This window comes from Narcine bancroftii, chromosome 6 (assembly GCF_036971445.1).
Source record: "Narcine bancroftii isolate sNarBan1 chromosome 6, sNarBan1.hap1, whole genome shotgun sequence".
Classification (NCBI taxonomy): domain Eukaryota; kingdom Metazoa; phylum Chordata; class Chondrichthyes; order Torpediniformes; family Narcinidae; genus Narcine; species Narcine bancroftii.
In genome coordinates this window covers 6,217,798-6,243,823 of record NC_091474.1, presented here as the reverse complement: position 1 = coordinate 6,243,823, position 26,026 = coordinate 6,217,798, and the positions used below count along the sequence as shown (strand labels likewise).

Here is a 26,026-nt window from a genome sequence, read left to right as displayed (position 1 = left end):
AAAACCTCCCATTTTTGGTAGAGGAAGTCAGGTCAGTGAACAAGAGCTGCCCCATCTGTGCGGAATGCAAACCGCAATTTTACCAGCCAGTCAAAGCCACCCTGATAAAAGCTACCAAATCTTTTGAGCGCCTCAGCCTCGATTTTAAAGGCCCGCTCCCGTCCAATAATAGAAATGTCTTATTTCCTAAACGTAATAGATGAATATTCCCGTTTCCTCTTCGCAATCCCGTGTTCTGATGCCACTGTTATAAAATGCCTCCAACCCATCTTGAGCATATTTGGGAACCCGACAGGTGGGGGTGCTGCATTCATGAGTGCAGAAGTACAGCAGTACCTGCACGAGAGAGGGATTGCTACCAGCCGCACTACAAGTTACAATCCCAGGGGGAATGGACAAGTCGAAAGGGAAAATGCAACTATCTGGAAAACGGTCTTCTTGACCTTAAAAGCAAAAGACCTGCCTATTACTAGATGGTAAGAAGTGTTGTCAGAAGCCCTACACTCTATACGTTCTTTGTTGTGTACTGCCACTAACATGACCCCACATGACCGTATCTTTTCTTTCACAAGGAAAGCCACGACGGGCACAGTGCTGCCTAAATGGATGATGACACCGGGACCTGTTCTCCTCCAGAAGCACTGCAGACCCCACAAAGCGGACCCGCTGGTGGATCAAGTGGAGTTGAGGCATGCGAACCCTCAGTACACCTTCATCACATTCCCAGATGGAAGAGAAGTCTCAGTGGCCACCAGGGATCTCGCGCTGGCCAGATGTGTGAACAACGCAGAGGAAACACAGATGTCTACGGATCAACAAGGAGTGTAGCAGCAGTCACTAGAACAGTCGTCCATCGAGTCACCCCAGAGGACTAAACCACCCACCCCAGAAATCAGGACCCTAGGTATGCCCACCCCACAAAATATCACCACCCTAGACTTGATGGCAGGACTTAATCCCATACAAGTGGATCCCCAGCCCACACAGCCATCTAGTACTTCCCACTCCTCCACCGAGAAAAGCTGAAAGGCAGACCGCACTCCCTACCCCTATACCACTACCGAGGAGGTCCAGAAGGCAACGGAAGCCATGAAAAATTTTGGACTTGAACTTACAAACAAGGGAAGGAGGACGGGGTGGGGCGGGGGGGGGGGGGGAATAATAATTTTTTAAAGTGGGGGGGTGAATGTGGCGATATGTAATTACACCACTACGTCACCAGGGATCATCCTGGCCCAGTCCAGAGCTACAGTCTAGCCTTTCAGGTTCGTCTTGCAGAGACAAGACCTCTTAGTGTCCAGATTAGTTTATTAAAGCTGCCTTATACTCGCACCGCTGGTGTGGTTATTGTCAGTACAAGAACCATAAAAAGTAGTTTTTAAACTAAAAGGGATAAGTAATAAATATTAGTGAGTGGTAGATGAATTGTCAAAAAAAGAATGTTTTAAAGACCAGAATTTAAAAAAAAATAACAGAGGATGAAATAATTGATGTTTTAAGTCAGTGATTTACATTGCTCATACCACATGAAGACTATAGATTCAGTCATTTTTATATCAGAAAAGGCTGCAAGATTCAGGATGTTGAGGGGTTACATCTCAGGCAAACTGGATAGAGGTTCCATCAAAAACTATCAGCAGTTTACTTTAATAGTTGGTTCCTCATTAAATGGATGTAGAGCAACATACGGGAAATTCTGCTGACTACAGAGCCCATTACAAATGCCAGCTCCAAATGTACTGCTTCTTGCAATCCCCACAAAATAACATGATATCCTCACCATGGAAGCAACTTGCCAAATCTTGTTCTTCTGCTTTTGCTAACAAGGAAGCCAACTACTGGATCAGTGAAAGCATCCCAAGCTCGACCAATGAATAAAATCAGAGATGCATAGAAAGTCTCCATCTGTAACAGAATGAAGATTCACAAAACGCATTACCGTGCGCATTTAATCTTTATCTTTCAAGGAAACTAAGTCACAGAAACCCTTCAAATGAATCAGGTTGTTACAAAATAATGTAGTCTGGCACATAATAAATCCAAATATATGAAACACTCATAGATGCACTGAAGCAGAAAAAGATTTTATATTCTTTTTGCACAATAGTTGAAGAACATTTGTCCTAATAGAATATATTAGGGTAGGTCTTAAAGGCAAACTAACTGCCACGAGGAATAATTATATATTTATTCGGGTGGCTTGCCATTCAGCGTGGGCGATCAAGTCCCTCCATCCGTCTCCATCTCTGACTCTCCAAATTGTAGCTGTTGCCTCCCCTATTCTCCTTTGGTGAAGGCTCCATCTTTGAGCTAAGTCCATAGTCAATGCTGAGTTCATGATTATACAAGGGAAAAAATACTGAAGTGGTTCCCCGTTGCCTTCTTCAGTTCCATTGCCCACACTGGAAGGGTGACCCTGGCATTGATCAGTTGATTCATCTGCTCAACGTTTTTAGTTTTTTAGTTTTCCAATCTGTAGAATCTGTTGGTAAAAACCACTGTGGCTTCAAGTGACCCGCTCAACGTTTTTAGTTTTCCAATCTGTAGAATCTGTTGGTAAAAACCACCGTCTGCAAACTGTGGCTTCAAGTGACCCTGATTGGGAGACTAAAGAGGTGCTAGACCTTGCCCAAAGGTGACCTGTAGGCTATCGGATGGAAGAAGTGCCTTACACCTCCTTTTGCTGAGCAAATGCATAGTACTGTAATTATATACTATATTTATCATCTCTTTTTCTGCATCATGGCATATTATGGTAATTTAATTTATACCTATTGTTATTGTGTGTCTTATGTACCTGTGTGGCTTGAGCAAGAAGGAATATCAGTGGATCTGTACATTGTACTTGTATAATAAACATAGGGTTAATAAGCTCTCATACTGCATCACAATCTCCCCCATAATTGCATCTTGAACCAAGTAAGATCTGTGCATCCTGAACAATGAATTGGTTAAGAGGTTCCTGATGAACAGATATCATCTCCTTGCTGATGTAAGAGTGACTATTGGCTAAATTACATTTGTTTTGCTTTGCAAGGTTAGAAGAAATCTAGGAACAAACAAAAAGGTTCAGGTAGACATAATCCTCATGGTAAAGGCTTGGTTTAAGTTAAGGCAGTTCTCCTACACTTCCTCAGATATACAGCCATAAGTCCTGCTGGACTCAAAGCCCATTTGTGTGTCTGAACTACTCAGTCACACAGAATGAAATACATGAACACTGCAAATGATAAGAGTATCGACTACAGTTGGAGTCGGAAAATCCACTTGTCCATGTCCACTTCCCAGCTAGACAGAGATGGTTAATCAAGTCATTTTTCACATTTCAGACAGTACAAGAAATGAATACAGAATTTCAATGGAGCAGACTGATTATACTGGTCAATGGAGATTTCGCTTCCTGAACTCTTTTCAGTGACTTTGGGCTGCTAATCATGAAAATCTTAAACTTTTTCTTTTTGAGGTAACCTTATTTTTGTGATTTCTTGTCATATTTTAAATCTACTAGTCTATTGCCTACAAAGCAAGCTGTTATGGTCAGCGAAAGCACGTCTGGGCATTTACTCACTGCAGGTGCTATCCAAATGGCCTTAGGCCTGGGTATGCTTGGAAGCCATTTAAAGATGTTGTTGAGAATTTTCTTGGCAACTTACAGAGTACCAAGCTACACCAAGCTGATTGACAACATGCTTCAAGCATACAAACCCATGAAGGGAAACATGTCGCTGAAAATTCATTTTTAGCATTCGCACTTGGGACTTCTTCCCTGCAGTCAGTGATGAAAATGGTGAAAAATTTCACCAGGACTTCACGACTATGGAAAAGTGGTATCAGGGTGTGATAGTACAGATCTATCACCAATGTACATAGTGTATATAGTTACTGTATCTAGACTGTGCTTACAGCGATTGGCTGAGAGCTAAGCCACACCTATTGTTTGGGCCTTAAAGGGGTGTGTCCCTAGCCAGGTCGGATCATTCCGGACTGGTCGGCCACCTGTGAAGAGCTCCGGTCTTTTGCTAATAAAAGCCTTGGTTTGGATCAACAAGTCTTTGGTTCTTTCGACGAGCTCTACACAGGGCAACTGGAATCCATCAAGGCTGGCCGACTATTGTTGGACACTGACATGAGAGGTATCAGATGCTGAGTACAAATGAAAATCAGCAAAACATTTTTTAGATCAGCTGAACTAACGCAATGAGTCAGCATCTCTATGTGATTAAACATTCTAAAATCAATTACATTTTTCTCCAACTTCCAACATGATACAGTAAATCTGAAAATATCTTTATGTTCAGCGTGAAACTATCATAATCCCCTTTTGTTCCCCCAGGGAAAATACCGTTTGAAAGCAAAAATCCAGTATTATAGGTGTCAAATTCCATCTTCTGAAAGGTACAGTATTTATGACTGAAATTTTTAAAGACACTGATATATTTATTTTTCTTTACACTCATAATTTGTGGATTGCTGACCTAGTAACCGTGCAATCAATAGCAGGAATGTGGCCACACATTTGCAAATGAAGACAGAAGTATAGGTTTAATCCCACCTGGACCACATCTAGCAAGAAGATCTGGAGGAAGAAACCAATAGCATTTCCTGTCATTTGATATGGAGCACCTCCCACAGCGAAGCAAAGTTTCCGGACGAGTGGCAAGGTTGGTTTATTGACCTTCTGTGGAGAGGAGTCAGAAGTTAAAGTCTGGGATGGAGTCCAGCAGATTCAAAGAAAGACAAGTTCAAAGTGATTCACCAAACATCAAGGTATCTCAGAAACAATATTCTATTCTTCCCTGGTCCTTCAAAAGTACTATCTGTTACTAATTTTTCCTCAATCATTAACAAACCCTTGGTGTTTCAAGAATTTCACAACAGAATTTCAAACAATGTCAGGACACACAGTACAGCTAAGATCTAGAGCCTGGTGGTGCAGTATCAGGGATAGTAACCTCTCTTTCAATGGTCACTGAAATGAAGTCGCTGGTCAATTCTTTTAGAAAACAGGGAGGGGTGGTGGGGGTAAAGGTTTATACCAATGGTACTGATAGCTTTAAGTCCTGAGGAATTAATCCTGCCCTGTCGAACCACATCAACACTAAAATACACCAACTCCTCTAACTTTCTCAGAGGACCAAGGAGGTCTCTGAAGGAAGTCTCTCACCCATTTTTACAGATGCAGCATGGAGACTATCCTGTCTGGGTGCACCACCGCCAGGTCTGGGAACGGGTGTGCGCAAGGCTGTGGTGCACCCACCGGGTCTGGGCAGGAGGACGCTGTCGGCTGCCTTTCCAAGGCATCAGGAGATGTAGGTGCATGGAGGGGTTTAAAGTTCGACCACGGGGCGAATTCCGTCTCCGATACCAACGACTTACAAGATGAGCATTTCCCCCTGTCGCCGTCGCCCCGACCCCTGGACCATTTGCTGCTTCTCACCTGCACGACCTGCACTGAGCCGCCAGGCTCCAGTTCGGGCTCGGGCTCCTGGAGCAGCTTCTCCCCCAAGCTCCGCTTCTCAGACCCCATCCCGCGGCTGCCAGGGAGGGACCAGCTCGCCCTCCGCACCAACTTCAGGGAGAGTCGTCACCGCCTCCGGGGATTGTGATCAAGCGGCGGCCGGAGCAGCTCCTGCAGGACTGAAGACGATCCCCGTTGATGCTGAGCCCGACCTGAAGCAACCAGCCCCCCCACCCCCCCAGACTATTTCACCAGCTTTAGTTCCGTATCTTGCTCAGTTCCTTCCGCTCTTTCAATGGGTGGAACCAGTCTGACAGCGGCACCCCCCCCCCCCCGTCCCGCAGACGGACCCCCCCCCCGTCCCGCAGACGGACCCCCCCCCCGTCCCGCAGACGGACCCCCCCCCCGTCCCGCAGACGGACCCCCCCCCCGTCCCGCAGACGGACCCCCCCCCCCGTCCCGCAGACGGACCCCCCCCCCGTCCCGCAGACGGACCCCCCCTCCCCGTCCCGCAGACGGACCCCCCTCCCCACTGTCCCGCAGACGGACCCCCCCCCCCGTCCCGCAGACGGACCCTCCCCCCTCCAAATTTTTACACGTTGGCCAGGATTTTTTTTTGGTACCAGCTGAGCCTCATTTTATACAATTTTGCCGCTTAATTTGTGTTATTTATCGCTTTTGTATATTTTCTCAGCCTTGTTGGTTACTCGTGACCGATTTGGGAGGGGAAAATTATCCCCATTGAGTGAACAGGAGAGCCCACGATATTTTATTCAGCAAAAGGGGAAATGAAGGGTTTTTTTTAAAAAAAGCCCAGTTAGTGAAAGAAGATTTAATCAACGTGAAAAGTTCCATGGACAAGAATTCGGGAAGGTGTAGGGGGGCAAGAACTTTGTTTACTTTGTTCTCTGTCTAACAAGACTGATTCGGTCCAACCCCTTTTTGCTCTATTCTTTATATCTACATTTTAATGGTTGCAAAACGACTCCGCAATTTTACCCGGCAGTTCTATCTCAACCCCGGAGTGAACTCAGTCGCCTTCATTTCAAGTTCCCATGCGCTAAAATCCACATTGCATTTTACACACATGCGGCAAGTTTCCAACTGACCCACAGCGTGGCAATGGGGCGTAGACAAAAGCACAAAGATCAAACATCATCAAGTGGAGGAGGATATCTGCTCACCCAAATATCTGAGTCAGTCATCAAATTAAATGAAGACCTTGATCCTGAAGAACTAGGACTAAAGAACGATGGGCCAATAATTGATAAGGTCAGAGTGGGAAATGAGACTGTTCCCCAGATGTGCAGGAGGTACCCGAGAGTGGATGGTTCAGAGGGTCATCAGCTTCCTGGCATTGTTAACTACTGTGCATATCACATGATCAGCACTCAAGAATCTGACACACTTCCTGAGGGTCATTTTCTGAAGTTACCAAGAGTTACTGGTTAGAATCAAAATCGTTATCTTGGAGGAGATAGCCATTCACCCAATCCACCAAAGTCTCCTTTATAATATCAACAAATCCAGGATCTCCCTATTGAACTTCAGATGAAACCCCTCAACCTTGGAGCTATGCTATTACACTTCATAGGCACCCTCAAGAACTTGACAACCGTCAAAAGTAAAGGCAGCTGAGGCTTACGTTGTTTTAGATCAAATGTAAACTCAAGTTATTCCACTAAGGTTTTTCTTTGAAACATATTCTCAACATGTTCCACATCTGTTTTTATATCCATATTAATTCAATAAGACAAGTGTCCTTCTCCCTTTGCCAATTTTTCAAAGTAATCCCATTTCTCCCATTACAAGTTTCAGATATTTTCTAAATTTTTATTTAATTTCATTTCAATATCTATGATTACAAATAAAAGTTAGAGCTTCATTTGACTGTAGTCCATTAAAAGAGCTGCTATATTTTTTGATATTTAACTGCAATTTTAAATCTATAGTTTTCAAATGAGTATTACCATTTTCCAATTGGAGCCAAACAGGAAGTCAGGAACCATTACTGGAATTAAAGAACATACATCTTTAAATTTTAATTAGACATACAGCATTGCTAACAGGCCCTTCTGGGCCCCTCAGTCTGTGCCAACCAATTGACCTACAACCCTGTACATTTTGAAGGGTGGGAGGAAACCTGAGTACCCAGAAGAAACCCTAAGGAAACACACAAACTCCTGAAGTACAGTGCCAGATTCAAACCCTGGTCATTGGTGCTGTCACAACGTTGCAATGACCACTTAGTTATCCATGCTGCCCTTTCATTTTGGTCAGAATACAAAATCAACGGAGTCATTTTCTTAGCATTTAGTTTACAACAAACCCAATACAAGGTTCATCCTCCAGCCACCGTCTCCCAACTCCACCCATTCCCCACCTCCTCCTGGCTCCACTTGGTCAACTGTCAGCCCTTGCCTTACCCCTCCCCTCCAATTCTTTGTAATGGCTCACCCCTCGACAGTCTCAGTCCTGATGCAAGGCCTTAGCCTGAAACATCAACTATTCCTTTGCTGCCCCAGCAGTTATTTTTAATTCCAAATTACAGCAGCTAAATCTCTATCCCTAAATACAAGAAATGCCCATTCTGGAAAGCTTGAAAAACCTTAAGCCAAAAGATAACTATTTATCCACAGTTACATTTCGTCTGTGTGTTGCACTGTACAGACTACCTACATCATATTCAAAAATTTACTTCTGAAAGGAATGACCTAATTTATTGATATAAGAGACGATTCAATCGAGTGCATGTTTAATTCTTCTAAGCCAAGGAGACATACATGATACAAGCCATGTTATGATGCACTGAATGAAGACTAATTTCCTTATTTACCAGAATTTAAGTTAAAATGTACACTGGACAACAAAGGGGCTGATGAACCAATTTTGAAACATTTGGTGACTTAAGAGATGTTGGAATGTCTGGTACAAAAACTAAAATCAAATGCACACAACAAACATACATTTTAATATTTTTTGCCTGAAGCTGCAGTGCTCGCAGACAATTCTTCACTTCAACCTTTCTTAAATCATAAATAGAAACTACTAGAATTGATGCTAGGTTATCTATCAAAGAACACCCAATATCAAAATATTACCCAGAATTCAGAAATGAGGGAAACATTGACAGTCCCTAATATTGCTGGAGCACTGTAAAACATTGGCTCTGGTGTGGATGCAAAAAAGTTAGATGTAAAATGAATCAGTTCTTATATCCAAGGGGTAAGTTAGAAAATAGTTTGCTTTTGGATAGCTTGTTGGTAAACTGAAAAGGAGTAAGTTCATTCGGGCTTAATATTCTTAATCTTCAGCACTTTTTTTTTTGCAGTGAACATACAACTATTGCCGAAGAAGACCATTCAACTGGTTTGACTTTTTTTGTGTGTTGTGCAGAAATTGACTGTCATGTTTGATCTCAATATACTGCTAATGTAGCATAATAAATTATTTTGCAATCTCCTATTATCGAACCAGCTAAGTGTCCATTTTCTTTCGTAAGGTTTGACATTTCACAAAAAGGTAGTGAGCTATGGGAAATCAGGAAAAGAATTTTAAATGCAATAAAGTTCAGCCTTAAAGTTGTGGAAACCCTTCCAGATCGATACATCTCAACCTTCCTGACTTCGCAATAGACACAAAGGCACATTTTTAGATGCAAATTGCAAACTCACAGTATTTTTTTCCTGTCTAGGATAAAAATTTCTGCCCAAACACAGCTGCATAATCAATGTAAAATTTTCTATCAACTTACTGCCACAATCTGACATCTTAACAAAACCTGAAAAATTATTTTTGTTCCAAAATATGGTAATGTTTTTGTACCCTTCAAACAACCTAAAAATAGAATTATAAAAAAATTAATGAACAGACATCAGTTAAAAACTGAAAATTATGGCATACCATTTACTGGTTCCAGTGGCATAAGCTCTTCAATTTCTCAGTAAATGACCTTTAAAATACCAATCAAACCTCTATTTGAAGAATTATTCCGAAAGGACACAAATAGCAGATTCATTACTTCTAATTGGAAGGGTGGCCACTTGATTGATAATGGCCAAAATAATGCTCAGTGTCAAATATGGATATTCTGGGCTCACATGTTCAAAATGTCAATCTTTTGCTTTGCATTTTACTTATTTCATACTGATAATGCGAGATGTAGCCTCGCTGTCCAGCAGAAAATGCAAAATGTAATGCTGTAATCTGCAACTTAAATGCTTGAATTCTCAGCTACCTTAGCATCACCAAATCTTTAATATTGAGTATGTTTTTTTTCTCAGTTGCAGTGATCACTGATGTGTGTACTTAGAGAGCAAGTCAGTTTTCAACAAATAAAGCAACAACACCAAACTCAGACTTGCATTTCAAAGCTCACATAATTGATCGTCTTCAGGGAGAAAAATGATTGGTTTTTATTCCCATTCAGATTCAATTTTAACTTGAGGCTTTTAAAATTATGAAGTGTAATGTAGAGCTTAGATTGATTTTACTGGTTAGCACGTGCAACTATTTTCACTGAGGGGAAAAAAAGGTTTCAAAAAGTCTTCACTTTGATTAGAGGAAATTCTGTATCACATATCATGGCTGAAATGAAAGCTGTCAGTTTGAAGGAAACTTTAAAAGAAACTCATTTTGTGATCTAATAAATGAGATTCAATTCATCCTTGAAAAATATCACATCAACAGCAGTTACCAAAAAAAAAGGAAAAATGGACATGCTCCACTTATTAGCTGCAAGTGAATTTCATTTTGAAACCCAACGGACAGAGGAAAGGTTTTTGATCCATAATATACAAAATATTTTGCAAACTCTTCCATCATTTAGCAAAGTAAGTCATAACCCAAGCTAAAAATAAAACTCACAATAACGTTGTGCTCAGATTATTCATTCAAACCAGCAGTATACAAGATGAACAATGCTTGGTACAAGACCCATTTCACGAACAAAATGTTTTAAATTTGATTGGATTTTTAGAATGCAATTTTCTACCAGGGTACACTTTCCCCTATATAATAGCAGTCACAAAAATTAGAGTTAGTTGGGATGCAAGATCTTGTATTGGCGAATTTGACCGTTAAGGTATATTTTCACTGAAAACTGCAAAAAAAAAAATACGCAATAAGATTTTTAAATCACAAGGTCACGTTGATAGCTGTGTAACTGAATGAGCACAGGAATAACCTCAAGGGTAAACAGTTTTGTCTAAAAGCATTGTCTCCAATTTATCACAACCAGTGAGTTTAACTAATGGAAAGTCTGAACAGTTCAAGAACCCCACAAACATGAAGTTTGATGGAGAAGTGCATTCATTTCAGCCTCTGTACTATTACAGCATTCAGCAGATTGGCATCTTTTAAGGTTTCATTCTCATTTGTCAGCTCTTTACTAGGGAAGGTGGTCATCAGGACAAAAGGAGAATAAGCCAAAGCTGGGCGAGCATCAATAATAAAATGTCGAACATCCTGAATCCTGTAGACAAAAGAAAATGCCTGTTACGTTTCTTCAAAGAGGTATATTAATAATTTTCAGGGTGTATCATTATGTTCGTAACATGGCCTTTTAGCATGTAAACACATCTAATCTTGACTACTGTATACGTCGGCATACAAGACAGTATTTGAATCTTAAAAATGTCACCCAAAACCAGGGGTCATCTTATATGCCAAGTACGAGATCTGAACATTAACAATGAAGTTTCTGCACTCCCCCACACCAAGTATAAAATTCAAACAGCGAAGTCTCAGTGCTCACCTGCGGGGAGCATCTGCCTAGTCTGACTGCTGCCATTCTGTACGGGCTTTAAATGGTCTTTAAAGGAGCTGACATTGGTTTATTTTAAAATAAGCTAATTAAATTTAAATCTTTACTGAGTAATTTGCTTTAAAATATTATGACAGCATCACTCCATTGGTTAGTGGTAAGTGCCAGACTTGGGGCAGTCTTATACAGCGAGTATAGCTCAGAACCTACATTTTAAGTGGAAATTCTAGAGGTCGCCTTCCTTCCTGTATGCTGACATATATGCTAAATTAAAATGGTTACTTCAACTTCTACAGCATACTGAGCACTAGAGCTTCTAAAAAGTATTCTGGTTTCCTTGTGTACGGGATTTGAGACTGCTTCACCAACTATTTTTAAAATGTAAAGTAACACATTGATTAATGCATTTCAAACTATTGCACAAATCTAGCAGTTTGAAAAATTACCAATTCATTTCTGAGGATCAATATAATTTTACAGCCATGGTCAAGTAAAGATACTGATAACATTTCCTTGAGTATTTAGATCAGAAAATCCATTTATTAGTATTATCCCATAATCAAAGAGAATTATCCACCAAACTAAAAGAGTTTGCTGCAATTGATGTTAGCAGTCTGGCAATACGAGGGAAGAAAGCATGTTCAACCAGCGCTCTAACATCTGGTCATTTTCTACAGATCATCAATAGAAATCCAAATAAACTGCCTGCAAACATTCACCATCTAAGTTTCATTCTCTGAGCGTGCCAATTGTTTCAATCCAGAATCTTTCAGATGAGATGTTACCTCAAAGCATTATTCAAAAGAGAAACATGAAGAGATGACTTTGGCAAATCTTGAAGACCCTTACAATGAATGCCCTGGCCACAGCACTTCCTCAGACCCACAATGCCTTCCTTCCAAGAAAGCATCACTGAATTTGTAAACAAAACTTTTCAAAGTACCAATGTGATAAAAATCATCCTGTTCTATTCTCAGCTGCAATATTGTGAAACCTAGGAGAGTGGACATGACCAGGTTTTCACTCAAACAATGCAACAGAAGAATTATACAAAAAAACACCAATTGGTAAAGATACATTACCAACATTTTGAGCCTGATCTCTTCCTCAACATGTGAATTACATTGTCTTCCTATAACCTGAATAAGGCACATTCTGGCTACACAGAACATAAGAAATTCAATTTCTTTTATGCGCCGTTATTTTATTATACCTCGGATATTAATGTGGTACACAACTGCTGGCCTTAAATCTGAAGTGCAAGAGGCACAAATACGAGGTCTTCCATGTTAACCTCAGGTGTTATTGATCAATTATGCCTATTGTATAACACGTCACGATTAAATTTATCCTTACATTACCAGTCCTGGATATGGTACAATTGGTTCACCAGTACCCAGAATTACAGTTCATAGCACTTTAAATCAGGAGGGTAGAAAGAAAACAATGGGAGTGGAGCTGGATCTGCTGTAACAGTGCTGCAGCTAGCACAGGCCCTCATAGAGCGGGGACACAATGCTCCCTTGCAAGGTCCAACTACCCTGTCAGTCTGCCGTCTGTACAGGCTTTAAAGGGCCTGTTAAAGCAGCAGACAGTGGTTTATTTTACCATCCTGTGACCGCACGGACTGGGCCCAAGATGGCAGCGTCTACAATTGGCAGCAGCCACAAGGGGTTAGACTCTCGGAGAAGCAGAGGATTGGAGAAGGGCACCAGAAAATGGGGAGACTACCCCGTTTGAGGAGAAGCAGGGAGACAACCCACGGGATGGTGACCATCAGTGAGGGTCTATAAGGCTGAAGAACATATAGGCAGCAGGCTGTTGGTGACTTGAGGTGAGTAATCCATGCAGGCGGCGGGCAACTGTGGTCAAGGGATTTCACACCAGGTTGTGAACTGCTGGGGCCTGGCTGAAGGGGTAATTAGGTTTTCAGAACTGGGATGTGAGAGGGTGCTGAAGGCCTCCTGATCGTGTCAGAGGTCTGCATCTGAAGCTCGGGTTGCTGATGGTTTGGACTGAAGGCAAAGGCTGCAGGAACACTAGAGGTGAATCCATAGACATTTAATGATCTAGGGAGACTTTCTTTTGCTTCTCTTTCTCTGACTGCAAGGGGTGCTGGGCAATTTCTGCTGATAGCAAATCTTTCTCTGACTTACGGTAGTCTAAAGGAAATTTTTCATAATGCCACATTTTCTGTTTTATTACATGGCAATTAATCTTGAAAAAAATCAATTTCTTATTTCATTGTTGCAAGTTTCCTATGTTGGGTCAAAGTGTAATTTTTTTGTCGAACTTGCATATGGTAATGCAGGAGTGATGTGGGAACTAAAAGCACAATATTTTACACAATAACATATTCTGCTTTAAGACATTAACTCTTCTATGAAATCAAGAAATAATCTTCAAAATAATACTCTCTCACCTATGTGTGTGATTAAACTTCTGCACAAGACGCCCCCCATCTGCAAGCCGTATCTGGATACTGGTTGTTGGTTCTAATTCATTTAGATTTACAGATGAACTAGCCTTTGCTTCATTTTCTGCTTGCTGAGCTGGAGTGGTGGTCGAGACTAGCTGAGGTGTGGCACTGCAAGACAAACAAAAACAAGGTTGTTTGCTGTGTTGATAATCAGAGCTATTTAGCAGTAGTAAAGAAAGCTCTCGGTGCCTGCCCCATTGACCACCACCAGTGGGCTGATCTCGCCTCAAACCGTGCATCTTGGTGCCAATTTTCCCTTGCAACCGTGTCTGCCTGTCCCGCATCGGACTTGTCAGCCACAAACGAGCCTGCAGCTGACGTGGACATGACCCCTCCATAAATCTTCGTCCGCGAAGCCAAGCCAAAAGAAATGCAAAAATAGTAACTTGAATTGAACATGGTTAAAAATGTAGAATAACATAGTACCAAAAAACATTTTGTCTTAAAAATTCCAAAAAATAAAGTATCTTTCATAATATAAGGTAGCCCACCCCCCCCCCCCCCCAGAAAAATAAAGCAAAGAATAACATTTCTCATGCACACACTTGGCCTCTTATAGCATAAATATTCAAATGCAAGGTTAATTTCGATATGGACAGCATGGGCTGGAAAGGCCTGTTACAATGCTGTATGTCTAAATTTAATTTAAAAATACTTTTTACCCCCTCCATAAATCTTCGTCCGCGAAGCCAAGCCAAAGAAAGACTTGCCATTCAATCATTTGGAGTTCCAGTCTGAAATGTGCAGACAGCAAGTTCACCAAAAGTTTTGTCAGGATTTCTGATTAATGCTTCCTTTGGCTTGATTCTTCTCCTGGCTGGAAGTCATTATTTCAAACAAGACCCGGGCCTCAATAAACCACTGTGTAATTGGATCCTGGAATTCTTCACCTCCAGACCACAATGGTAAGAATATCTACTCCACAATCTCCATCAGTACCAGAGCACCACAGGGCTGTTTTCTAAGTCCCCTGCGCTACTCTCTATACACCTATGAGTGTGTGGTTCCAACAACAACTCAATAAAACCATGCGGATGATACCACGGTAATGGAATGTATAAAAAGGAACAACAAGTCAGAATGCAGGAGGGTGATTGAAAATGGATGAATGGAGGACTAACAACAACCTTGCATTCAATGTTACCAAAACCAAGGAGCTAATTGTGGACTTTAAGAAAGGCAAACCAGAAGTTTACGATCCATTCATCATTGGGGGAAATCAGAGGCGAAGACAGGGAGCAAGTTTTAACAATCTTGGAGGAAAACATGAAAGTCTGTAGATGCCATGATTGTAGTAAGAACATACAAATACTGGAGGAACTCAACCAGTCTTTCAACATCCATAAAAAGCAAAGATATATCGCTGACGTTTCGGGCCTGAGACCATCTTCAAGAAATAAGCTGAATGAGCCAGAATCAGGAAATCTCAGAATTCAGACAACACTGGTTGGAGAAGAATCCAGACCAACAAAAGGTGTTCATTGGAGATGTGAGAATTTACCATGTCTGTGTGAAAGGAGATGGGGAAGGGAGGGACAGAGCTGGGGGAACAAGTGAGGTTGAGGGGGGGGGGGGGGTCTGTCTCACCTCTCCCCTTATCATATTCAATTAACACCTTTTGTTGGTCTGGATTCCTCCCCCAGCCAGCATTGTCTGAATTCTGAGATTTTGAGATTTCCTGCTTCTGGCTCATTCATCTTATTCCTTGAAAATGGTCTCAGGCCTGAAACGTCAGCGATATATCTTTGCCTTTTTCTGGACGCTGAAAAGACCAACAGAGTTCCTCCAGCATTTTGGTTTGTTTTTAATAACAATCTCGGAGGACCTTTCCTGGACCCAACATACTAAGGTCATCACGAAGAAAGCACATCAGCACCTCTACTTTCTCAGGAGTTCAGAGAGGTTTCGTAATGATACAGAAAACCTTGGCTAACTTCTACAGATGTGTAGTGGAATGTGTGCTGACTGGCTACATCACAGCCTGGTATGACAGCACCAATACCTCTGAGCAGAAAACACTGCAAAACATAATAGACGCAGCCCAGTACATCACAGGTAATAGAAATTTTCCATGGAATGCTGCAGTCAGAGAGCAGCATCAATCAAGGATCCACCATCACTCAGGACATGCACTGTCCTCACCACTGCCAAAAGGAAAAAGATGCAATTGCTACAAGACTAATACCACCAGGTTCAGGAACAGTTGCTACTGTGAGAGTATTTAGAGGTGGCTTGGGGGGGATTTGCTCGAGCAGCTTGCACACACACATTTCAAAACACAGAATTTTTGCAGGACTTTTGCAGAATGCTTTTTGCAGAAAGAGCCACAGAATACGGCTGGCCTGGGAGAGCATGTGATCTTTGCAGGCAGAGTGAGAACAGTTTTGCTCTTAGAGAAGGAGGGTGTGAAACAGAGAGAGAAGGAGTCACAGAAATCAGTTCCAGAGGGACAAGCTGGCAAACTTCAGAAGGCTGCCTGGTCAAAGAAGAAGACTGGCAGTCTGAAAGGTGACCTGAAAGAAAGAGGATCATCTGGAGAACCCTGAAGGGGGCAAGTTTCGTCAGCGAGACTGATTGAGAAGGAATCAGTTGCGGATTCCCAGGAAAAGGAATCTCTCTGAAAACCAGCAAGAACCCTCCTGTGTGGTAACTATTTGCCTGTTAAACACTAAAGCCTGGTGAACTTTGTTAATGCTAACTTCTATGCAGAGTACAAGAATTGCCTGCAATCAGTGAGATTGGTCTGTGATCCAAAGAACTTTTCTAATCTTAAATATACATTACACACACGTGCGCTTAGTATTAGAGGGGGGATTAAGTAGGTTAGGTAGGTAAAGTAATAAGTTAAAGTTTAATTCTGTTTTCTTGTTCAATTATAATTAAAAACTACTTATGTTTAAGTAACCCTGTGTTGTGGTGCATATCTATTGCTGCTAGTTTTTGGGGTCCTTTGGGCTCATAACACTACCCCTCCACCATCAGACTCCTAAACAAACTCAGGCACTCATTTAAAGACAGTTGCACATTATTTTTTTTTTAACTACACAATTTGTACTTCTTTCTTCGTTCACATTTCGGTCTTTTGTATATGCATTTTTTTTCTTGAGTATAGTTTTTTTGCATTACTAATAAGGAGAAATTATGCCAGGCCCGCAGGTGAAAAAAAAACTCCCAGGCTTGTATGTACTCTGACAATAAATCTGAACTTTGACCATGACATTTCTCTAATCATTCAATGTTGCTTCACTCAAAAATATAAAATTTGTCTATGCATTTGCATAATGATGCATTTTTTGAAGTTATTTGATTAACCCCCACTGAGGTTTCCTCATTTTATCACTCTGAACATGACACTTTCAAGCATCTGAAAACCGTTATAGCAAATATTTTAAATATAATCATGGTATAGCTGTTGTCTCCATGGGATGCCACTATTCCTGTTAACAAAGTGCTGCTTGGTTCATTTGCTATTCACCAGATAAAACTGTCTCTCCTGGAACCCATCATCCATTGGCACAGAAAGCAGTCATGCATAACTTTTACTTGTTGAGATTCTGGACCACTTGGGATTTCCCTGTGTATATATTATAGGTTGATTACAATCCCTGTTGACATGATCTGTCTGAACATATTTATCTCTTTCATTGCAATAAACCTTTTCTCTGGTTTTTAAGGTCAAGAGCAAATCCATATTTTTATTATCTAACAGAATAGTCGGGAGGCACACCTTCCTCCTTGGATTCCTGAAGCATCAAGTTACTTTATCTTATTACCCTCCTATTCTTGACCAGTGTAGATTACACTTGTAAATGAGGCCCTCTTGTTGTGCTGTGACACCTAATTCCCAAGAGTTTTATGTTCAACATTTATAACTAAAATATATACATCTTGCATTTGAATCTGTATGCTACAAGACGCAGTCTATGCATCAGCATATGGCATTCTTTGCTTTACCTTTCTCCCAGACCTTAGGAATAACTATCTCCAGTGACCTGACCTGGGACAAGCACATCGAAGTGATGATCAAGAAAAAGTACTTTCTTAGAAGTCTCAAGAAGTTCAGCATGATCCCCCCCCCCCCAACCAAAACCTCAAGCATTTCTACAGGTGCATCATCGTGGCAAGAGAGCTCTCTGCTCAAGATAGGAAGAAACTATAGAAGGTAATGAATGGATTTCAGCACATAATTAAAACCCTCCCCTCCTTGGACCCCATTCACACCTTTCATGCAGACCACATACACCACACACACTTTTTTCCCTCCTCCCATAAGGGAGAAGGCTTAAGAATGTGAAAGCATACACCAATGGGCTTAAAGATGGTTTCTTCCCTGAAGCATCAGGCTCCTAAAGAACCTCATAACAATTACTGCATTTAGCAGATATACTTTAAATACCAAGGTAGATGTGCTTTACTAAACAAATGAATAAATAGCTCAGTCAACAGGTAGTATAGCGGTTAGTGCAATGCTATAAGGATCTGGGTTCGAATCTGGAACAGTCTGTAAGTTTAGATATTCTGTGTCTGCATGAGCTTTCTCCAGGTGCGCCAGTTTCTCCCCACCCTCCAAAAACATATGGGTTTTTAGTTCCAAGAGAGAAAACTGGAGGACCTGGAGAAAATTCTCACATGTCGTGGGGAGAATGTACAAACTCCTTACAGACAGCACTAGATTATAACTCAGGTCGCTGGTGGTAGAACAGCGCTGTGCTAACTGGTGCTGCTGTCAGCGTTAGAAATGATAAATGTCAGTTGTTATCATCTTCCAGTTTAAAAGACTGATTACCCTCCAGCAGCTGTCTCCACCTTCACCATCTCCTCCTCCACCAGGCTCCAACTGCCCTTACTGATCCATCTACCCTTCTGACTCTTAGCTCCATCTGTCCATCATGTAAACAAATCATCAGGGAGAAAACTAATGCACCCATGCTCAATTTCTCAAAGTCGGAAGAAAATGACACCAAAATGCCCAACACTTAACCATTTTATTATCACTGCATAGACATGCTAGAATAACTTCTGGTGACTTTTAAATTAATTTCTCCAAAAAACATTTAAATTATTGACTTTGTAAGAAACTTGTGCAAATAACTGCCATTACCTCCCTAACTTTTGTCCTTCACCTCCGAATGCCTTGAATACAGCCTTTGACTTCACAAAATCTTGATCCCGATGGTCTTCCATATCCAAGTTGACCTGCCCACCTCGAGCCAATCTCCGCAATTCCAGTGGAATTTCGCTGTGAATGACAAAATAAAGAGACACTTACAGGCAGTCCCCGGCTTACAAATGAGATCTGTTTTGAGGTCTGTCTTAAAATCAAACTTGTAGGCAAGTTGGAACAGGTACATATAGTTCTTATTTAGTGTTAGTCAAATTTCAAGTAGGCATCAAGGTAGGTTTGCACAGAGCTTTTCTTGCATCAGATTTACGCTTTGGAGACATGGATACCAGGGTAAATATGAGGTAGGGCCGCAGACCCATTTAAAACCCCTGGGTTGACCCTTTCATACCGCAGGTTCATGGGATGGTTCCCGGGAAAATTTCCCAGGAATCTTCATTTTACACTGTGTTGTGAAAAGGCCTATTGAGAACATAAATTTGGCCATTTATCTGCTTGATATGCTGGGAAATTTTCTTTATCATATTAATGGCTATGTGATTAATTATTCCTGTAGGACTAGTACGGGAATGCAGTCCAATTCCAATGTCGATACCATTTTTGTTTGCTCCAGTAAGCCAAAGTGATCAGAGTATGGTCTGTCATTCTGAGCTAAACAATATGCCAAACGAAAAATTGAAATCCCTGTGTTTGCTCTCTCTCTCCCCCACCCCCAACTCCCTGCTCTTTCTCCCTCTAACCCCCTGCTCTCTTCTCACTCCTCTAAATATTTCTACTTCACTCATTTAATCACCTTCCTGTAGAATCTGCTTCTTGTTACTTTTGGAGTGACCCAGATCTCAACCTACCAGATGACTTTTTTTTTCCTGAGGAACCTTCGCTCTCTCTTTTGACAGCCCTCAACACCTTCTGTTCCTCTCCAGATCTTGCCAGTGCAGTCTTGGACCCTCTGCATGCCCCCATAGTTTTGACCAGAACCGGTGGTCCCTGCTGTTCAGACAACATTCTGATGCTCGGAAATACCGCATGTGTAGGAAGGGGCCAGGAGCTTGCTTCCCACTCACCTCGGTCCTGGGGCTGACCTGCTGAGGACAGGAGGGTTGAGCATCATGGTACATCATTGGAGGGCTGAAGAACCCTCTCTGCATCCGCACACAGTGGTGAAGTTCAGCCCCGTGGCAACGTGCTGGTGGTGACAGAGCGGGCCCTGCCCCGGCTTCCCCTTCCCTCTCTGCCCATGTCCGCCTTCCCTGACTGGGCTGCTGCTCTTCCTCTGCCCATGGCTCTCCGTGGGTTGGGTTGCTCCCTGTTCTGACAGACCCCCTTATCCTGCACCCTGACCGACTGCTTACCCTGAAGTGGACAAAGGGGATTCCTCTTGAATGAGACGCAGACCAGTGCGGGGGGGTTGTGGCCATTCAACTCTCACGTTCATGCTTGACAAAGAACTCCCTTGCCTTATCTCCCCTCCCCCGGTTCTAGTGCCCTGCTGGTCACAATTCTTGGCAAACACATCAAGTAAACATTTCTCCTCTAATCCATCAACTAAATGTTTTCAATGTCTCCCTCTCTGCTGAAAGACAGAAATCCTAGTGATGACAGAGGAGCTGAAGCTGTGTTCCGGTGAGCTCCAGCATTTCTGCACTCCTGCTTGTAGAGAGAACTTTCTCACCAGATTAGTAAATTGGAGATGCACATTCTTTGAGGTCAGTGCCATTTATTTCATTGTGAGCTTCAAATTTTGGCGCTGGTCTAGACTCCACCAAATATTCGAGAAGAAAATTATTAATCCAAAAAAGGTTTTCTAATTCAATCATCAACTATACTAATAGCCTATCAATTATTTGATAGCAAGATTTCCAAAAAGAGACAAATGCACCATTAAGAGTGTATTTTCAGTAGTTCTTAAATGTCAATGCTGAGCACTTCATAAAGCTCCTGCTAAACTACTGGTATCAAAGGAGTTGCAGTCAAGATACAAATATATTTTTTTTAAAGTTTTGCTAGAATTGTCATTTTTTTAAAAAGGTTTTTGACGCAAGATCAATTATAATTGATAATGAAGATTTTGCTTCTGAACACTTTGGGGTATATTTTATGGATTTTGGCTGATCATGAAAAATCACCATAAAATTTATCCCATCTACTTATTTTTATATATAGATACAACCCATTTTTGGGATTTCATGTCATATTTTAAGTCTTCTGGTACATTGCCCAAAAAGCAAGCTGGTTTGGCAATTGCAGGTGCTATGGAAATGATGTCTTAGGTCTACATAGCATGGAAGGCATTTAAAGACATTGTGAACTTTCTTGGCAACTACAGAGCACCAAACTACATCCAGATGATCGACAACCTGCTTCAAGCGTCCAAAACCAGGAACACGTCATTAAAAATTTATTTTCTGCCTTCGCACTTGGGACGTCTTCCCTGCTGATGTTGATGCAGTCAGTGATGACCGTGGTGAAAGATTTTACCAGGACATTGTGACCATGTAAATGGAATTCATCAATGCTGGTCACTATTGTTGGACACTGACACGAGAGGCATCAGATGCCAAGTACAAATGAAAATCAGCATAAAAACATTTTTAGCTCAGTTGAATGAATGCAATGTATCATTATGCAATTAAACCTGCTAAATTCAATGAAAGTTAATTTAATGTTTCTCCAACTTCCTACATGATACACCTGAAATGATCTTTTGTATTCAGTTTGAAGTTGTCTCTCATAATCCCCAATTTTTTTTTTCAGGAAGCAAAATTTTTGAGAAATAAATTAATGCCCAATTTTATTATTTACAAATATAAACATGCAAAAGAACATGAACAAAATGGAGGTGGATGAAGTTAAGGTATAGCTTAGAGCTCACCAACTTGGTGGAACATGATCAAAAGGCCAGCTATGAATATATGAATTATGAGACCACCAGGCTTTCCTGGCTTGCACCACCTTAAAAATCATGGCTGACCTGATTGTCATCTCCACTCCAAGAAGTTCCTATCCACTGAAATAACTTCACCCCCTTCCATATTAACAAATCGTCTGCAACAGCCTTAAAATAGGCAAAGATTTTGCTTGATATCTTTTGAGGGAGCATTTCAAAAACTCAAGAGCTTCTGTGGAAAAGATTTAACTTCATATCAATAAGATGACTTTTTAAACAGTGCCCCCTAGGTTTACATTCTCAAACAAGAAGAAATCTACTCCTGAATGACAATGCTAATTAAATGGTTTTTAGACTGCGAGCATGTAACTGCATAATGAAGGAATTTTGCCTCGACATAGGCAGTCTAAAAAGGAATGTGCAGGAATTTTGAGTCAATTCTTGCAGAACCCCTATAACTTTTTGGAGGAAGACTGCACTGTAAATCGTACTGGAAAAAGATATTGTCAGTCATCCACTCTACTGCATGTCTAACCACCACTTGCAGACTAAAAAGGCACCCAGTGTGAACAATCACACAGGCTGTAATTATGTTAATTTTTTCAACAATTTTCCAGAAATTGCAGTCTAAAGAAATTTTTGTCTGCCTTACGGTAAACTAAAGGAAATTTTATGTAATATCACATTTTCTGTTTTGTTACAAGTCAATAGAATAATCTTGAAGTTCTTGAACTTCACCTGTACCTATGTTTAATACCTTCAGTTGATTAAATTTACACTTTTAAGGCCTGTTTTTAGTTATTAATCACTTCTACTACCAAATGGCCATTTCAAAGATTATGAAACAACTATGGGCTGGATTAATTCAGACTTCAAGTAGCTGTACAATGAACTGTTTTTAAAAAAAATAACAATCTCATACATGTCCTCTTATTGCCACTAGATGGCCCATACTTTCAAAATGCATTTTTATAACAAACCAAAAGCATTTAAACTTTTCTATTTTTTGCTAGTTGAATTTAAAAACATTTTATTCCACCATCCAGGATTTGTACATTACTCCCGACCATCTTAGATAAGTTACTTTGCTGAACAACAAACATCAGTGCTGTAACAAAGAATCCAACACAGACATTCATAACCAAACGAAAGCAAGAAGCCACTTACCCTCGCCTAATAGATTCCAAAAACTGAGCATTCGTGGAATCATTATAATTTCTCAGCTCACCATCATCCACACTGAAACCACTTTTCCAGAGCTTCAGAACAACATGAACCTGTTTGGAAATATATGGGATTCAGTATCTTTTAATAAAATATAATCTAAATCATTGATAATTTCTGAAGGAAAACCAGCCTCTTCTATGAACATAGGCAATTTATATTAATGAATCCCAAGAATCCACCTTTAATTTAACTCCCTTATGATATCACAAGCTGAAACTGAGTTACATGCAAAATAACAGCAGATCCATCTCAAACATAGCCAAATGCTGGAAATTTTTAAAAATGTAAGTGCGTGTGTAGCGTGAAAAAAACACTTAGCTCTCTACTTTGAAAAATGACATTTTATTTCAGTAAACTAGTTTTAATCCAACCTCCAACTCCTCAAAATTTGAGCTGACCTTAGAAGCTTCAATAGTCCATATTATTTATTGCTTTTTGGAATCAACCTTGCCTTTTGATTTGTAAGAATAAAATGGCTTTAATGGTTATAGCAACCCAGAGGTTATGGGTTCAAATTTAAGCTTTTCTGATTGTCAACTGGCTTATTCCTTCAGGGAGGGACCTGCTACTGCCACCTGGTTGGTATCCACATGACTCAAAAGTCAAACAATGCAGTTTAATAAGAAATAGCTTCAGGACAATAGAGGCGGGTGATGAATCTTTTGTATTGTATGTTTTGCTTTCTGTCTCTCTCCCTCTACCCCAATAAAAAATCTTCTTCTTTGGCTTGGCTTCGCGGACGAAGATTTATGGAGGGGGTAAATGTCCACGTCAGCTGCAGGCTCGTTTGTGGCTGACAAGTCCGATGCGGGACAGGCAGACACGGTTGCAGCGGAAAATTGTGGGTTGGGTGTTGGGATTTTCCTCCTTTGTCAGTTCTGAAGTTGGGGAGAATACATGACTTAAAAGGATTTGTTTAGGGTTATTTCAAATCATTCATGTTCATTTACACTGCACAAAATCAACCTTTCATTGGGACATGAGGAAAGATACTTATCAGTTGCTTCTTAAGTTACCAAGTAAACTTGAGTTACCAGGAGACAAACATTAACAAAATGAAAATGTTTTAAATTTCTCTACACACATTATTGTTACTATATAGCTTATTCATGAAATTTTATCTTGAAATACTTTAACTATAGCTTCCATTCAGTATTTCCACCATCAAGCAGGAACTTGGATTCAATGCACTTCTCAGAAAACTTACATCTTGTGCGGTTTCTGGTCTCCTCTCCCCTGTAACGTATGCAGACTGTTCTCCCTCAGTTGCTCCCAAACGGTAGCCACCACCCCCAAATGGCTTTAGGAAAAAAAATCCAGTTTTACAGCTTGGCAATAAAAAAAATCAATGCATGACTGTTTTATTGAAAGCAAAACCAACACAATGAATCGTCTAAACGACATGTACGATATCAGAATTTAAATTCGTATCTTTTAAAATGAAAACTGAAGTAGGGTTTAATCAACAGAATGAAGCAATAGAAAATCCAGTGTGTTAATGAGGAAATGTAAACCCTGGAATTTAGTACTATTTTATTTCTGTTGACATCAAGTTAAGAATTAAGTGAACTTCTACAGTTGGTCTCAGCAACGATGGGCTGAAGCATCCTGTGACTGAAAATAAAGAATAAAATTTAATTGTGAACAGAGATCTCACATGTACAGTAAACAGTTTAGGTTTCTTTCATTTAATTTTTAAAATTTATTTATTAGATGATACCTAGCCAGATGTCAAAAAAGGTCTTTCCCAGAAGGAAAAGGCTGAGCAGAGACCTGACAAATTATGGAAGAGTTTGATAGGGAAAATTTGGGGATGTTTTTATGTCAGTTAAATGAGGACAAATACAAGGTTGCCATGAGAAACCTCTTTACAATGAGTGGCTGAGAAAAATCACTACCTTACAGATTTAGAGCAGAAACTCTATAAACACAAAGAATGGAATGGGATTGTGATAGAAAGATGAAAAAGTGTGGCTGTTTGTGTGGAGTATAAACATCAACAGGATCTGTTGGGCTGAATGGCATTTGTTTTAAATGCTAGTTAACAAAGAAATGGATGCAATTTAATGTGGAAGAGGTGTAGACAAGAACAAAAGGATTGAGAGTACTGTAGAGCTTTGGAAAAGTACCACAAATGAACACCATAATAATTTATGAACAAGATGGAGAGCAAAGCAAATGGTGTGCATTCATTTAAGTTCCTTTACTCATTTGATAATTGCATGAAATACCTGAGAAAAGGCACATTTCTAAAGAAGATCAAATCAAATTCTGCTTCTGAATGGAGTTTCAATGGCATTTTTCCTAAAATCTATATTCCAAAAAGTTTCAAATGCTACTGTGAAGAGCAGCTTAATTATATAAGAAAAAAGCTGCTGGAGAAGATACCAATATCTGACAGGAAATAAAATTGACAACACTAACCAAAACTATCATTATAAAAAATTGCATTTTATTTCACTCTGGTTCACTAACTATGATAACTGCCTGTGAGTCCAAAACCTGAAAAAAAAATCTCTTATACTCAGTCTGGAGATTTTTAAACATTATGCACACCTTAGACTTGCTGGATTCTCCAGGACTTTTGCCAGCTCGTTCAATAGCAACTGCGCCATGTTCCTTTGCTCCTTTAAAAAGGTCTTCCACAACTTCATTAGAATTTTTCTTTTTTGGAGGACCAACAATTTGTTGTCCACTTCTTTCAGAGCCACCAGCGTAAAACCTGTGAATTAAAAAAACAAGTCACACAACTTGTCCAATAATGGCTTTTATCTCAGTATTAATCCATGCCTTTACACAGCCACAAATACTGTAAAATCCCTGGTGTCTGACACCGATGGGGATTGCTTCATGCCGGATGTGAATTTTCCGCTTGCTTGAGATTGCACGTTGCATGATTGGCAGGGAGAAGCACCAATTTTAAACCTGTATGTTTTACTTAGATACTTTCTGTGATTTTTTTTTGTCAGTTGCTTGCATCCCAGTTAAGAGGGGTCTTGCTATACTTAGCAACTGCCAAACCTCTTTAATAAAATAACAAATTTAGACAATAGCTCTATTTCCTTGTGCAGTTTTAGTTACAATAAACT

General features: G+C 40.5%; 2 protein-coding genes across 8 annotated transcripts in view; both read right to left on the bottom strand.

Moving 5' to 3' along the window:
• Positions 1-8,096, bottom strand: part of LOC138735644 (sodium-dependent lysophosphatidylcholine symporter 1-like) — a 73,328-nt gene extending 65,232 nt beyond the window's left edge. For 4 of the 7 annotated variants that reach the window (XR_011339834.1, XR_011339833.1, XM_069883758.1 and 1 more), the window contains exons 1-3: positions 5,438-5,675; positions 4,553-4,678; positions 1,781-1,905 (exon numbers count right to left, since the gene is read on the bottom strand). Coding sequence is in view for 5 of the 7 variants with exons in the window: in XM_069883758.1 (XP_069739859.1) it covers positions 1,781-1,905; positions 4,553-4,678; positions 5,438-5,527 (341 nt within the window). In the remaining 2 variants the exon portion in view is untranslated. Of the gene's footprint in view, positions 1-1,780; positions 1,906-4,552; positions 4,679-5,437; positions 5,676-7,428 lie in introns of those variants that run through there. The other 3 variants (XM_069883757.1, XM_069883760.1, XM_069883761.1) reach the window with 3 other exon arrangements.
• A 100-nt stretch (positions 8,097-8,196) lies between these two features.
• nsfl1c (NSFL1 (p97) cofactor (p47)) overlaps positions 8,197-26,026 on the bottom strand; it is a 27,711-nt gene continuing 9,881 nt past the window's right edge. The window contains exons 4-9 of the mRNA XM_069883763.1: positions 25,494-25,659; positions 24,145-24,237; positions 22,878-22,987; positions 18,803-18,940; positions 13,645-13,809; positions 8,197-10,931 (exon numbers count right to left, since the gene is read on the bottom strand). Of these exons, the coding sequence (XP_069739864.1) occupies positions 10,769-10,931; positions 13,645-13,809; positions 18,803-18,940; positions 22,878-22,987; positions 24,145-24,237; positions 25,494-25,659 (835 nt within the window). The 3' untranslated portion in view covers positions 8,197-10,768. The remainder of the gene's footprint in view (positions 10,932-13,644; positions 13,810-18,802; positions 18,941-22,877; positions 22,988-24,144; positions 24,238-25,493; positions 25,660-26,026) is intronic.